The sequence below is a fragment of the Pan troglodytes genome, chromosome 12, assembly GCF_028858775.2.
Source record: "Pan troglodytes isolate AG18354 chromosome 12, NHGRI_mPanTro3-v2.0_pri, whole genome shotgun sequence".
NCBI lineage: Eukaryota > Metazoa > Chordata > Mammalia > Primates > Hominidae > Pan > Pan troglodytes.
In genome coordinates this window covers 59,677,210-59,689,255 of record NC_072410.2, presented here as the reverse complement: position 1 = coordinate 59,689,255, position 12,046 = coordinate 59,677,210, and the positions used below count along the sequence as shown (strand labels likewise).

At 34.2% G+C, this 12,046-nt stretch overlaps 1 protein-coding gene across 46 annotated transcripts in view; it reads left to right on the top strand.

The window, feature by feature from the left end:
- EHBP1 (EH domain binding protein 1) overlaps positions 1–11,267 on the top strand; it is a 364,085-nt gene extending 352,818 nt beyond the window's left edge. For all 46 annotated transcript variants that reach the window (XM_063789818.1, XM_054678447.2, XM_054678444.2 and 43 more), the window contains 4 exons: positions 2,321–2,420; positions 3,529–3,602; positions 9,845–9,959; positions 10,189–11,267. In XM_063789818.1, the coding sequence (XP_063645888.1) occupies positions 2,321–2,420; positions 3,529–3,602; positions 9,845–9,959; positions 10,189–10,279 (380 nt within the window). In that variant the 3' untranslated portion in view covers positions 10,280–11,267. The remainder of the gene's footprint in view (positions 1–2,320; positions 2,421–3,528; positions 3,603–9,844; positions 9,960–10,188) is intronic.
- Positions 11,268–12,046: the final 779 nt, after the last annotated feature.

The following is a 12,046-nucleotide window of genomic DNA, read 5'->3' as shown; positions in this document are numbered from 1 at the left end:
TTACGTATAGATGTCCATCATTGTATACTATCGCAGATAAGGATTTGGTGATACAGAATTGATTTATCTTCAAATATGTTTTTCCAGTTAAATGCTCTGTGAAGCAATGAGTAATGTGTCCTTAAATATTTCTTATTTTTAGGCTTATTTCCTTGTAAAACATGAGATTCTTTTGTTATTAGTCATTTCCTAACAATTAGAGGAAGGAGATCTCTTATTCTTCACTAGAATTCATAGGCATAAGTTAAACTGAAAATAACACAGTACCACATCAATATTGTTATTCTGAAGGAAGCAGCCTTCCATTGAAGAAAATGATGCTAATTTAAGAGTAGGCTGATGGCTTCTAGTATTGCCTGAAAACCTCAAATTATAGGTTAAGTTAAACGCAAAAGAAAGTTTTAATAAGTCTATATTTTTAGAAATCACATAGGTTATGAACACAAGAATTAAGTCTTTAATCGGAAAGTAAAATATCATAAAATCTACACCTATTAATATTGCACACATGTGGCATTTCACTGATCAAAAAGGCCTTCACCAGGGTACAATTGGCCTTTTTCCAAATTGCAAGCTTTTTCTCAGCTTTTTCTTTTTACTCTTTCTTCTTTTGTTGCTACCCAGGGATTTGTGCCTATCGCAGCCTATATCACATGACCAGTGTCAAGACATCACATGGTCCAAAGTGAATACAAAACCAGCTACCCTAAAAGAGAGATTAAAAATACTGTAAAACAATAAAGACTTTTGTTCAGACTCTAAAAGAATCTGTCCTAAGTCGGCTTCGTACCATTAGTTTTAACAGCATTGAATGAAGGCATATATTCTCAACTATTCTCCCTACTGGTAAACAACAGCTATCTATTTTATAGGGATGCTCTGAAATACATGTTTAATCCCTTACACACAGATTAGCTTTTTATATTCTATTTGTATTCTAAAAATTATTTAAATTTGTATTAATGTAGAAATATTTAAATAAATTATGGTATGCTCATAATTTATGCAAGCACTATAAAGAATGAGATAGATATTTGGACAATATGACAAAACAAATCATAGATGAATATGTAATATGAGCTTTTATGTGAAAGAAACGTATGTGTCTATAGATACAGTATATACACATGTGTGATAGACATAGCTATCAATGTGGTCTCAAGGAGATATGTTAAACTATAATCATACTTACCTGTGGAGAAGGGAAGTGTGGGGTTGGTGGAAGAGGGCTATCCTTGACATTTTACTTGAAAAGAAAATCAAACTTAGGGAATAACAATCTGAGGGGAATTATTTAATTTTTAATAGATATTTAAATTAACCTTATGAATGCCATACAGAAGTTAGACTGAAATATTAAATAATAGCTTAGCAAAACAATAAACCAGTCATGGGAAAAATTCAATAAATAAACATTGAAGAATTAGAAATTCGAGTAGGTATAATTTGAAGGGAGAGAAAGGAAGCTAGGAAAATTAATATTTTTCTTCAGTATAATTGTGGCCTACTTCTACATGAACAAATGCCAAACATATACTATATTATAATCCTTAATATGGATTATATTGGCCTTTGTGAGGAAGTGGCAGGGTGGTATTAGATGATGGGATGGATATTAGCAATGGAGAATTTTAAGTATCTCCTGTGTACAATCAGTTATAATCTAAAATGTTCAGTTGTCACTCTGCTCACATGTTTTCTGAACATCATGATGTTCATTAAATTTTTTTTTTCATAGATAGCTGTGGGTATTTTTTTGTAGCCTGGTCATTTACAGTGTATTTAGTAATTTATAAGTAGTCTACCCTATTAGGGATGATGAGTTCCAAAATGTCATATATATCTCTAGTTTACTTTTGGGGAGGAAAATAAGAAAATAGCAAGTTGTTAAAAATGGAAGCTTTCACACAATCTCTGGACTTCCCTGATCTTCCTGCTAGTCTTGTGAGTCTCATAATGATTTTTTAATTTTTTTTAATCATGACCATATGTCTCTCAGCACTGTGAGTTCCTTATTGAAACATAATAGCAAGTCAGCCTCTAGGGAGAATTTAAAAGGTAGGACATTTTGTTTACTCTACTTAGTGTTAATATGATCTATCGGTATGTTCACGGAGAGTAAAATATGCATGCCGAATAATACCACCTTAACATTGACTTTTCTTTTTTCAGGACTTAGACTTTAACCTTCTTATAAGCAGTTTAATATATAGTATTAGAATAAGTAAAATGTTTTCTATGTTTAAAAAATTATGTGCTAAACTACTATTTGGCCTGTTTTAACATCGTATAGTAAAAGGTAACTCTTCCCGAATTATAGGAAGGAACACAGAAGAAGAAGAAGCTATGATGCAGGAATGGTTTATGTTAGTTAATAAGAAAAATGCCTTAATAAGAAGAATGAATCAGCTCTCTCTTCTGTAAGTACTCATCATTATGCTTGTTTTGCCTACAACATTGATAAATCTTAGGCCTCTTGTTATTGCCTTCTTTGGGATTTAATATTTATTCGGTATTTTCCCTTTCCTTAGCGATTACATGTTTTATAAAAAAATAAAAAATAGTATATGACGGTTTTCATCTTATAAGAATTTTTAAATGGAACAGTAGACACTGAAAAAGTGTTTATTATACAGAAAGCCAAGGAATATAAACAATTATTGTATTTAAGAAGTAAATCACTTATACAAGGAAAGGAAGTTTGGTTTATATTGAGAGAGGGGAAGATAAATAAAATTAAAGTTTATTTAACAACAAATTCTAAGTTAAATAAAATAACTCTTAATAAGGACAAAAGTACATTTATAGTCTCAGGTGATGTTACTCTAAATTTTGGGATAAAAGATAAGTTACTAAAACAAAAGTGACCTTTTTGTGATTATAAGAATTACAGTAAAATGGAGTCTAGACAAAATGTAAGCATTCTTAGTTTTTAGCATTTTAGTTCACCGGAGGACTTAAGCACGTTCCTTTCTGCTCACTAGCAGTATTCTTCTAGTATGCCACCTAGCGTGAGAATGAGCAGGCTTACGTGGTTTATTTTAGTGAAAAAGTCTAATTTTATAATTTCTGCCATGCCTGAACTTGATAAAAGAGTTATGAAGAAGCACAAAACTTTACAAATCCTGAATTGTGGTCTCTGTATTAAATTTGCACTGCTGGTACTTTCATGTTTCTTGTATTCTTTTCATATGGAGTTTTGGAAAAAAGAGATTATAAATTATGAAAAATATTTTAGAAAATAGCCTTATACTTGGCATTTACTACAAGAAGCAATGAAGAAAGTGAGTAATTATCCTTAGATTAAAATATACCTATGTAACATTCAGAATTGAAGGAGGAAAATAATAGCACTAGTAAATATTCGACTGAGGAAGGTTTTAGGTTTGTGTATCATTCATTTGGAGTGGCTTAAACTTAAAGAGAAAAGTCAGTTATGAGTCCTAAAATCAATGTAACCTAAAGGTTCTTTTAAGTGTTTAATGATTTAGTAATTAGCATATTGATGAACTTTTGCACCTTGCCCAGGGAAAAAGAACATGATTTAGAACGACGGTATGAGCTGCTGAACCGGGAATTGAGGGCAATGCTAGCCATTGAAGGTAAGAAATGCTATGGTGGGGTGAGGTATGTGACGTGTCAGTTGTCAAAGAGATTTAAAGAATATAATACACTTCTGGTCTTACTAGATCTGGTGTACTAGGGACCTTCCGGAATTGCAAATAAATGCCGTGGAGGCAGAAAGCAGTATCCATATGAACTTAAGGACCCTAATTCAGATAGATAATCATTATGTTTGCTATTAATAATAGCACAAAATTGTCTTAACTTTTGATTCAGTAAGCTTATATGTCCATAAAATGGAAAATATAAGGAGTTGATTGATTTAATTACATTTTACTTAAGTGTGATTTAAAGTTGTTTCCACTCGGGAGGTTTGGAAAAGATTTTTCATTTTGATTTTTTACATCCAGACTCTAAATTTTACTTTAATATTTAATTGATGTCAACATTGAAATATATTCCTGTTCAGTCTACTACAGTTCTTAAGATTCCAACTTGTATTAAGTGAATATCTGGGCAAAGATTGGCATAAGAGATAAATGAAACAGTTTCATGCTTTTCATAAAGCTTTTAAATGAATTATATAGTAATCCTATGCATGGTTCATATATCAGTAAACATCAGCTAGCTTATCTGGCATTTACTATATATGATTTTTTTTTAATTCTTAGGTGTTTTATAATGCTGTTCTCCTTATATCTCAGTTGAAAATGTCTTATAGTTCAAAGATGTCTGCTTAAAAGCTAATCCTTTGGGCTCTGTAAAATGGACCTTTTGTCTAATCAATGCAAACTGATTTTCCTATTCTATATTGACCTCTTAACCCATTGACTGTCCATGGTAATTTTGTTCTTCACCTGATAAGGTACCTGATCCATAATAAGTCAATTCTAATTAGTTCAGAAACTGGAAATTTAAGTACATAAGGGAAAGCCAAGTGAAGCCTTATATTCTTAAAATATTTTAATAAATATTGTCACCAAAGTGCATGCTATTTGTCTAAATACTATCATATATGCTTGTAGACATTTCATTTTTAGTTACTTTTATATTCATAAACTCATTTGATAAATATCACTGGCAACATTTGTATATCCTCATTTAGAAATCTGATTTACCTTATTTTGAAAGGCTTCAGTTAGCCAATTTCCTTCAAGTGGCTACCCAGATGTATCAAATTATAGCATTGATAATGACTATAAAATTTGTCAAAATTATTTAAGAAGTTCTGTGAAACTTGCCATTGAAATAAAGTGCACAACTATACTAAATGGTATTTTTCCTCTTGATATAGTTTTTGTAGTCATGGTATAGTCTTTAAAAGAGCAAAATAGTCAGTTGAAAAGTAGACACAGCAAATACTATTTATATTATATATATGTATGTGTAATATATAATGTTTATATATAGTATATATAATACATATAACTCATCATACAGTTTATTATTTATAGATTCATTGTACACTACACTCAACACAGAATATTCTTTACATTTTTATCTACGCTTTCACGTATAAAAAGATAAACTATCCCCAAAATACAGCTTGATACAATACAGTTGACTTTAAGATAGATATTGGTTCTAACCCCAAAACCAATGTTATAACCAAATAACTGTCTTAAAAGCAGGGCCATGACACATTAAATAATTCAATTTCATCAGCAGTCCTATCCCTATATACCAGATTTACAGTGTTAAATAATTGAATATTTTATCTGCCTGACCTGCTTGCACATACAGAAAAGCAGTAGAAAGTCATATATTTGAAGAAAAGGGGAAAAATATTTTTCTTTTTAAAGCAGTTTTACTACAGTTGTTAGTGTTTTGCATTATCATTCTCTTTTGTGTTTTAAATACATTGTCTGTATATATATGACTGTGCCTTAAATCTCTCGGCCAGTTTCCATTGCTGGTTGAGGGAAAAAGGAGACTTGAGAAAAGGAGCAGCCTGTTGATTACAAATAAAGATACTGTCTTAAGAAAGAGGCCTGCCCCACTAGCCTGGGCAGTACATGGGCTGGGATGTCCCAGAGAGGTGGTGATCACTGTGAAGATCAGCTCTGTGAAGACCAGCTCTGTGAAGACAGTGTCCTCTGAGCCAACCCTTAGAGTGGACACACATTCAGATGAATAGCCTTTTTAAGTGTTAACACACCACAGAAAAAAACACATGAATAAGCAACAGTAGTTAGTTTTGTTTTGCTTTCTTTTATTTTAAAGTTCATTTCTCTTTTCCCATCCCTCCTACTTAGTAGCCATAAGATGGTTTTAGTAATAAATAAACTAAAATCTTTTCAAATAAATCTGCTGCTGAAACCATTCACCAGGAGAACAGCATAGAATATTGATAACCATAGCACACTGAAAGAAATATTAACAGCTTGGTTTGAGAGCAAAAAAAAAAAAATATTCAATATATCCATTCTTCTGAGAATCCATAATCACTTTGGCCTGTTTTTTACTCTTTTTCTCCTGAGGTGTTTTTCATAGCAGGAGTTTCACTCTACTGAACTAAGTTGTAGGATCCCTCAAGCTAACAAACATCTTTTAGATACTTTTCCTATAGTTTTTTTTTGTTCCAGATTATTTAATGCCCCCTCAAGAAAGATAAATTCATTTCTGCACACATTGGGGTGGGCTTTTAGAAAGTGGTATGTTCATTTTCTGCACAAGAAATGGATCTTCTCTAGGATTTTGTACATCTTGATTTATTCCTGGCTTAGAGTTTGAAGTGGGTGCTCTTCTAAAGGGATTTATGCATAGGTTCACTATTTTTGTAGTTATGGTTTATATGATAAGCTTTTTATATTTAAAATCAATATGTAATCCTGTGGAGGAGCTTATCCCCTAAAACCCCATTTGTAAATCTATTTTAGCTTTGTTACACAGTACAGCCACAGTCTTCCATAGATTGATTAGGTACAGCGGTAGAATCCTATCAAATGGCCTGTTCTGATGATGATGCAAACTCTTTCAGGATTGCTAGTTGACTGGAACTAAAGATAAGACTTGACTGCAATCCCCCAATGTGCTCTTTACAAAACTAGTGTTAATTTTCATCAAAGTGCCAGGCTTATTTATAGTGGCAAGGTTGAAGGTTTACTACAAGAACTTTAGGTCCTTTCTATTAAAGTGTTTATAGGTATTTCTCTTGCCTTTTTTCAAGGTAATTATCAACTTCAGCAAATAAACTGAATCAGGGAGTGAATAATTGGCCCTATATATAAAAAAGAGTTTTTTAAACTAACAAAACAGCTCAGTGCAGATGGACATAAACAGAATCTCTTTATTTCAACACTTTGGCTCAAATGCAGCATCAAAACTTAATCCTATTTGTTACAAGAGGATATGGCTTTTGTAGCAAAAGTACACTGGAATCTTTAAATTAATCAGAACCCACATTGTAGTTTGTCCAAGCCAAAGTCAGTGCAGTTAGGCTTGAACATGCGAATGTGAATCTTGATCAATTTTAAATGTAATATTACATTTTTTAAAAAAGATAAAAATAGTTTACTTAATTTCTCAAATTAGCATTCAAATATATATGTATATGTATACATATGTATGAGTTTGTGTACATATATATTATATAATTTATTCCCATTTTGAGAAAACAAACATGAAGTAAAAGTATAGTTTGCTAATGTAAAATCTATTCACTGCACATTGCTATTTCCTGTACAGTTGACTAATATTTTGTAGACAGATATTAATGTAGCACTGTAATGACAGATTTAATATTTTAAAAACCTATAAATTTATGCTGGGATATTTTAAATTCTAATGTCATTTAAATTTGACTCTGAAATGATGAAAATTACCTAAATATTCTTAATTTTTAAATGATTTCATTACAGTTATAGAAAATGTCATTACTGAGCTAGGGAAAAGTTAAGATATTTTAAATTACTCAATACTTCAAAGGTTAAAATTTTCTTTAATGTCCTCTTTTATCCATTTTGTTAAAGTCCTAATTTTTTCAATATTAATGAAATCTTGGTATTTTTAATTACTAATTAAAGCCTTAAAAGCAACTGGTCAAGTTCAGAGAAGGAATAATTAAGAAAATTATATGTGTTGTTAAAATTTATGTTTTCTTGGTTTAATTTTTTTAAATATAATTTTCAATTTAATTCTATTTTTGAAAATGTATTCAATTGTAAAGCTGTTAGCAAAATGGTTTCGAAGTAAATAATTATAAATCAAAGCTTATAATCAGAATGATTTCTTGAGGTTGGAAGTGAAAAAAATTAACATTCATTAAACTAGTAATCTTAATATAAAATTTAGTCTCAAATCTATTACACATTTAGGTTTTTTTCTGAAATAATATTTCTAGAATTATAGTTACCTGAAATTAGACTAGATGACCTTTAAGATCTTTTCAACCTGGAGAGCCTATTAATTTACCTGCTGAATAAGACTGATTTAAGAACAAGAACCAGATTAAAAAATTTTCCAGCATTCGTCTCCTCAGTTGCATTTAAATCCAAAGAATAAAATTGTGATATATATGGCTGCTCTTCAATTTTGCTGTTTATTATTTTTTAAATTATTATATTCAAAGAAACCCTTTCCAAATAGTTTCTGTATTCATCTCCATGCTATAGAATATTTCATTTTTAAAATAAAAATGTAATAGTGATCAGTTATTTAATGTATTTGTGTGGTTTTATATCGAATGTGGATAATTAACATATAGCATGTTTCATATAAATATGTATGTATGTGTTAGAGCTTATAATGAAAGAAATAGTGATAAATTGAATAAAACAGTCTAGCTTTTTGCTGCTTTTCTAACCTTTATTGCATGATGATGCATCTAATTTTTAATTTGTAAATACAAGATAGAATTCCCTCTAGCACCATTTGCTTTCATAAAGCTGCTGAGCAGTTTGCTGTCTTGAATAAATTTTGCTTTGGAGGGGGTCGGGGGGGATTTGAACCAGCACATTCTTGTGTGGTTTGTGAAGATTCACATGGTAACCAGCGGTGTGCATTGTTAGGTTTATCTGAATAAGCACCAGCCATGTGAGTTTTAACATGATTGCCCAGGGCAATGGAGAGAGAAGAGAGAAACCCAAAAGGATTGCACTTCTCTCTGTTTTTTGGAAAGTGCATTTGCTGGGGGAGGGGGCTGCAGGAGTCAGTGGCCATGGTTCTTTTTTTTTTTTTTTTTTTTTTTTTTAAGCTGGTGTCCTGTTTCCCTCTAGGTCCTCATTTGTTCTGCTATCTGCCTCATCATCTACTTCTTCTTTTCATTGTTTACCTTCCTAATGAGGGAGGCGGGGTAGACTGGGGGTTGATTGACAGCTACAAGCCCTTACAGTCTGGCCAGAGAGCAGTTGGCTTTGGTTTCAAAAGTGTTTTAAATGTTCGATTTGGTCCTGTTTCTATTAAATGAAACTGCTGCTCATCTTAAGGAAATCATCAGACCAGCAAAGATTAGGAAATATATTATTGGGGTCTAAAACCTTCAAAAAAAAAAAAAAGCCCCCCATCCATGGAAAGAGCACTGCCCATCGGGTTTTCCAACCTTTAACATAGGGTTTCAGAAAGAAATATGTAATTTTTCCTTTGCAAAAGTGCTTTGATTTGAAACCACCCAGCAAACGTCTCCAAAAGAAAACTGGCTGTGATGCGATCGAGAGCTGCAGTGTAATATTGCAGAGCAAATTTATTTTTTACTTCAAAGAAAAATGCTAATTAGCCGATTCACTACTTTTAAAGTTATTGTGAAGCATATGGCGCCCAGTGTGAGATACATCCAACTGCTAAAATAGAGCGAAGAGGAAATTAGCGAAGAATGGGCTGTTTGGGGTGAGAGTGGGGGTGGGGGAGGAGGATAGGTTCTCAGGCAGATTCTCTAGCCTTTTCAGAATGATTTTATCGCCCATCACTGTTTCCCGCCTCCTCATTTACCCACTTCCCCCACTACCAACCCCTGGGCCAACCTCTTCTGGGCCTCTAGCTCCCCTCCCCCACTTTGGCTGGATTCAGGTGCGCACCTCAGGCTAGCCACCAGTTCACACCTGGTTCTAAGCAGGTTCCAACCCTGCTGCAGCCATCTCCATTCACAGGACCTGTTTAGGAAGTAGACTTTTAGCGAGGAAGCCTTCACCACAACAGCCAAACTCCCCAGAAAACACTAGCTAGTGGCTCTATAATGTGGTTTGCTGAGAAATATAAGGAAACTGGAAAAGGCGGGAAGGGGAGGGCGGGGGGCCGGGTGTTCGGAGGCCCTGCCGGTGGGTAACTAGCCTCCCGTCTTCTGCAGACTGGCAGAAGACCGAGGCCCAGAAGCGACGCGAACAGCTTCTGCTAGATGAGCTGGTGGCCCTGGTGAACAAGCGCGATGCGCTCGTCAGGGACCTGGACGCGCAGGAGAAGCAGTGAGTGGGCAGTGGGGTCGGGTCGAGGCTGGGCCACCTGCCGAGGGGCCGAGAAGTGTGCGGAAAGTTCAATCCAGAGGTCGCGGGAGGGCCGGGGCAGCCTCCCACTGGCCTGGTGCTCCCCATTCCCGCTGGGGATCCAAATACTGGGCGACGGGGGAGTGCTGCTCTGCCCTCCACGAAGAAAAATAATTTTGTTTCCTGTTTGTCCTGTTTGTCTGACATCCAGGGCCGAAGAAGAAGATGAGCATTTGGAGCGAACTCTGGAGCAAAACAAAGGCAAGATGGCCAAGAAAGAGGAGAAATGTGTTCTTCAGTAGCCATCAAATCAGAAAGAATCTCTCCCAACATTTTAGAGTCTTGCTTCCCAAACCAGAAAAAGTCAGACTCATTGTTGATTTAAAACTTTTAACATTTTGTTTGGCTGGATTGTACTACTTTACCTCTACTTTACCACCACCACCCTTTTCCTCCCTCCTTTCCAAATAATATACAGAACTCCAAAATAGCTTCATTTAAGGATTTTTTTGTGAGTTAACAATTTCCTTGAAATCCTGTGAAATAGATTTGCACAGACACCTTGTGAGTGATTGGTATTGGAGGTGTTCAAGAAACTGTTCGAAAAAGAACAAAAACACTTCCCTCGTTATTTTCTCTCATTTTTTGATCAGAGGAAAATTTGAAACATTATTATTGTTGTTGTTGGTAATAGCATAATGACAGTGGGAGGGGGTACAAGGGGATAAGAAAAATGTCATGATTTTTTTCCAGTCCTGCCATATGTAACACTTACTCTGTTACCTAAATTTTATAGTTAGATCATATCCAATCTACTTATTAAACTGTGTTCTATTTACCAGCGGAGTTTTTCTGCAGTGGTTGCGTTTCACTGTAAGGATAATGGAGTTCCTCTCCTCTGCTTTCCTCAGAGGATGGTCCTTTAACATAGCCAGAAACAAGCCCTGTGGTTTGAAGGTGAGCTGTGAGGATGGGACTAATTGATATGCACCAGTTTACAAAGACAGTCTTATCATCCGAGAATACACCATCTTTTTCTCTGGATAATTATTTCTTACATCATGCTTGATTCCTACATTTTGTTGGGTCTCAACATTGGCTCACGAATGCTGTTAATATTTATTCTGTATTGATAAAAAGTCTGTCTTGCCACTACAAGTAAATCCCCCATTTAATATTTTCTTCTTTAGCATAGCACTGTCATTTTTTGTGAAAATGGTTATGTTTATTTATTACAATACTGAGTCATATATAAATTTTCAATAAAAGCAGAAACTTTCTTACCTTAAACACGGCTGCTACTTTCTTGCAATGAAAACTTGACATTGGCTTGAATGGAAGTTTGTCTATCCGTAAGACTTTTCATGTGGAAAATGGTCCTCTGGAACTTAGGGCAGGATACTGGGCTGCATTTGAAGCTGAATAAGTTTACACCATCCCAGAGGGGGCCCTACTGACACACGAATGCGAATTGAAAAGTAATTAGTCATATTCTTAAGCAGTATAAACTATCATGTCTTTTGTAAAGGGTCATCTCTGCTAAAGATTTGAGGAAATTTGTGATTCCACACCAATGAAAAACCAATATTTATATCTTGAATTTTCCACGTCATTACTTTGAATTGTTAGAGTTTTGAAGTCGTATTAGGGAGAGTCGTGTCTTCTGATAACCGGCAAGTCTGTAGGTACTGAAGTGAAAGGAAGAGGGTTATTGTTGGGGGGCGGGGGGAATGTGTGCAGGTATGTGTGTATGAAATGAGGGAAACAGAACTTTTAACAAGAAGTTCTAGGCTACAGAAAAAAAAAAAAAAAGCGATTCTATGCTAGTTTCCTTCATTCCCCCACAGGGGTGTCCAAACAAAGAAAGCTTGTTCAACAAGTCCAGAAACTTAGAGAAAAAAGTCCACTAGCATTTATACTTCAGCGTAGATCGTATGTATGTACACACAAACAAATTTCGTTCCAAGTATGCAGCCACCTCCAGTTGCCAGTCTTTCAAAATGATAAAAACTTGCTACGGTAGAATTCCTTCATGATGAGCATTTCTTTTAAGTTATTGAAAAGTTATT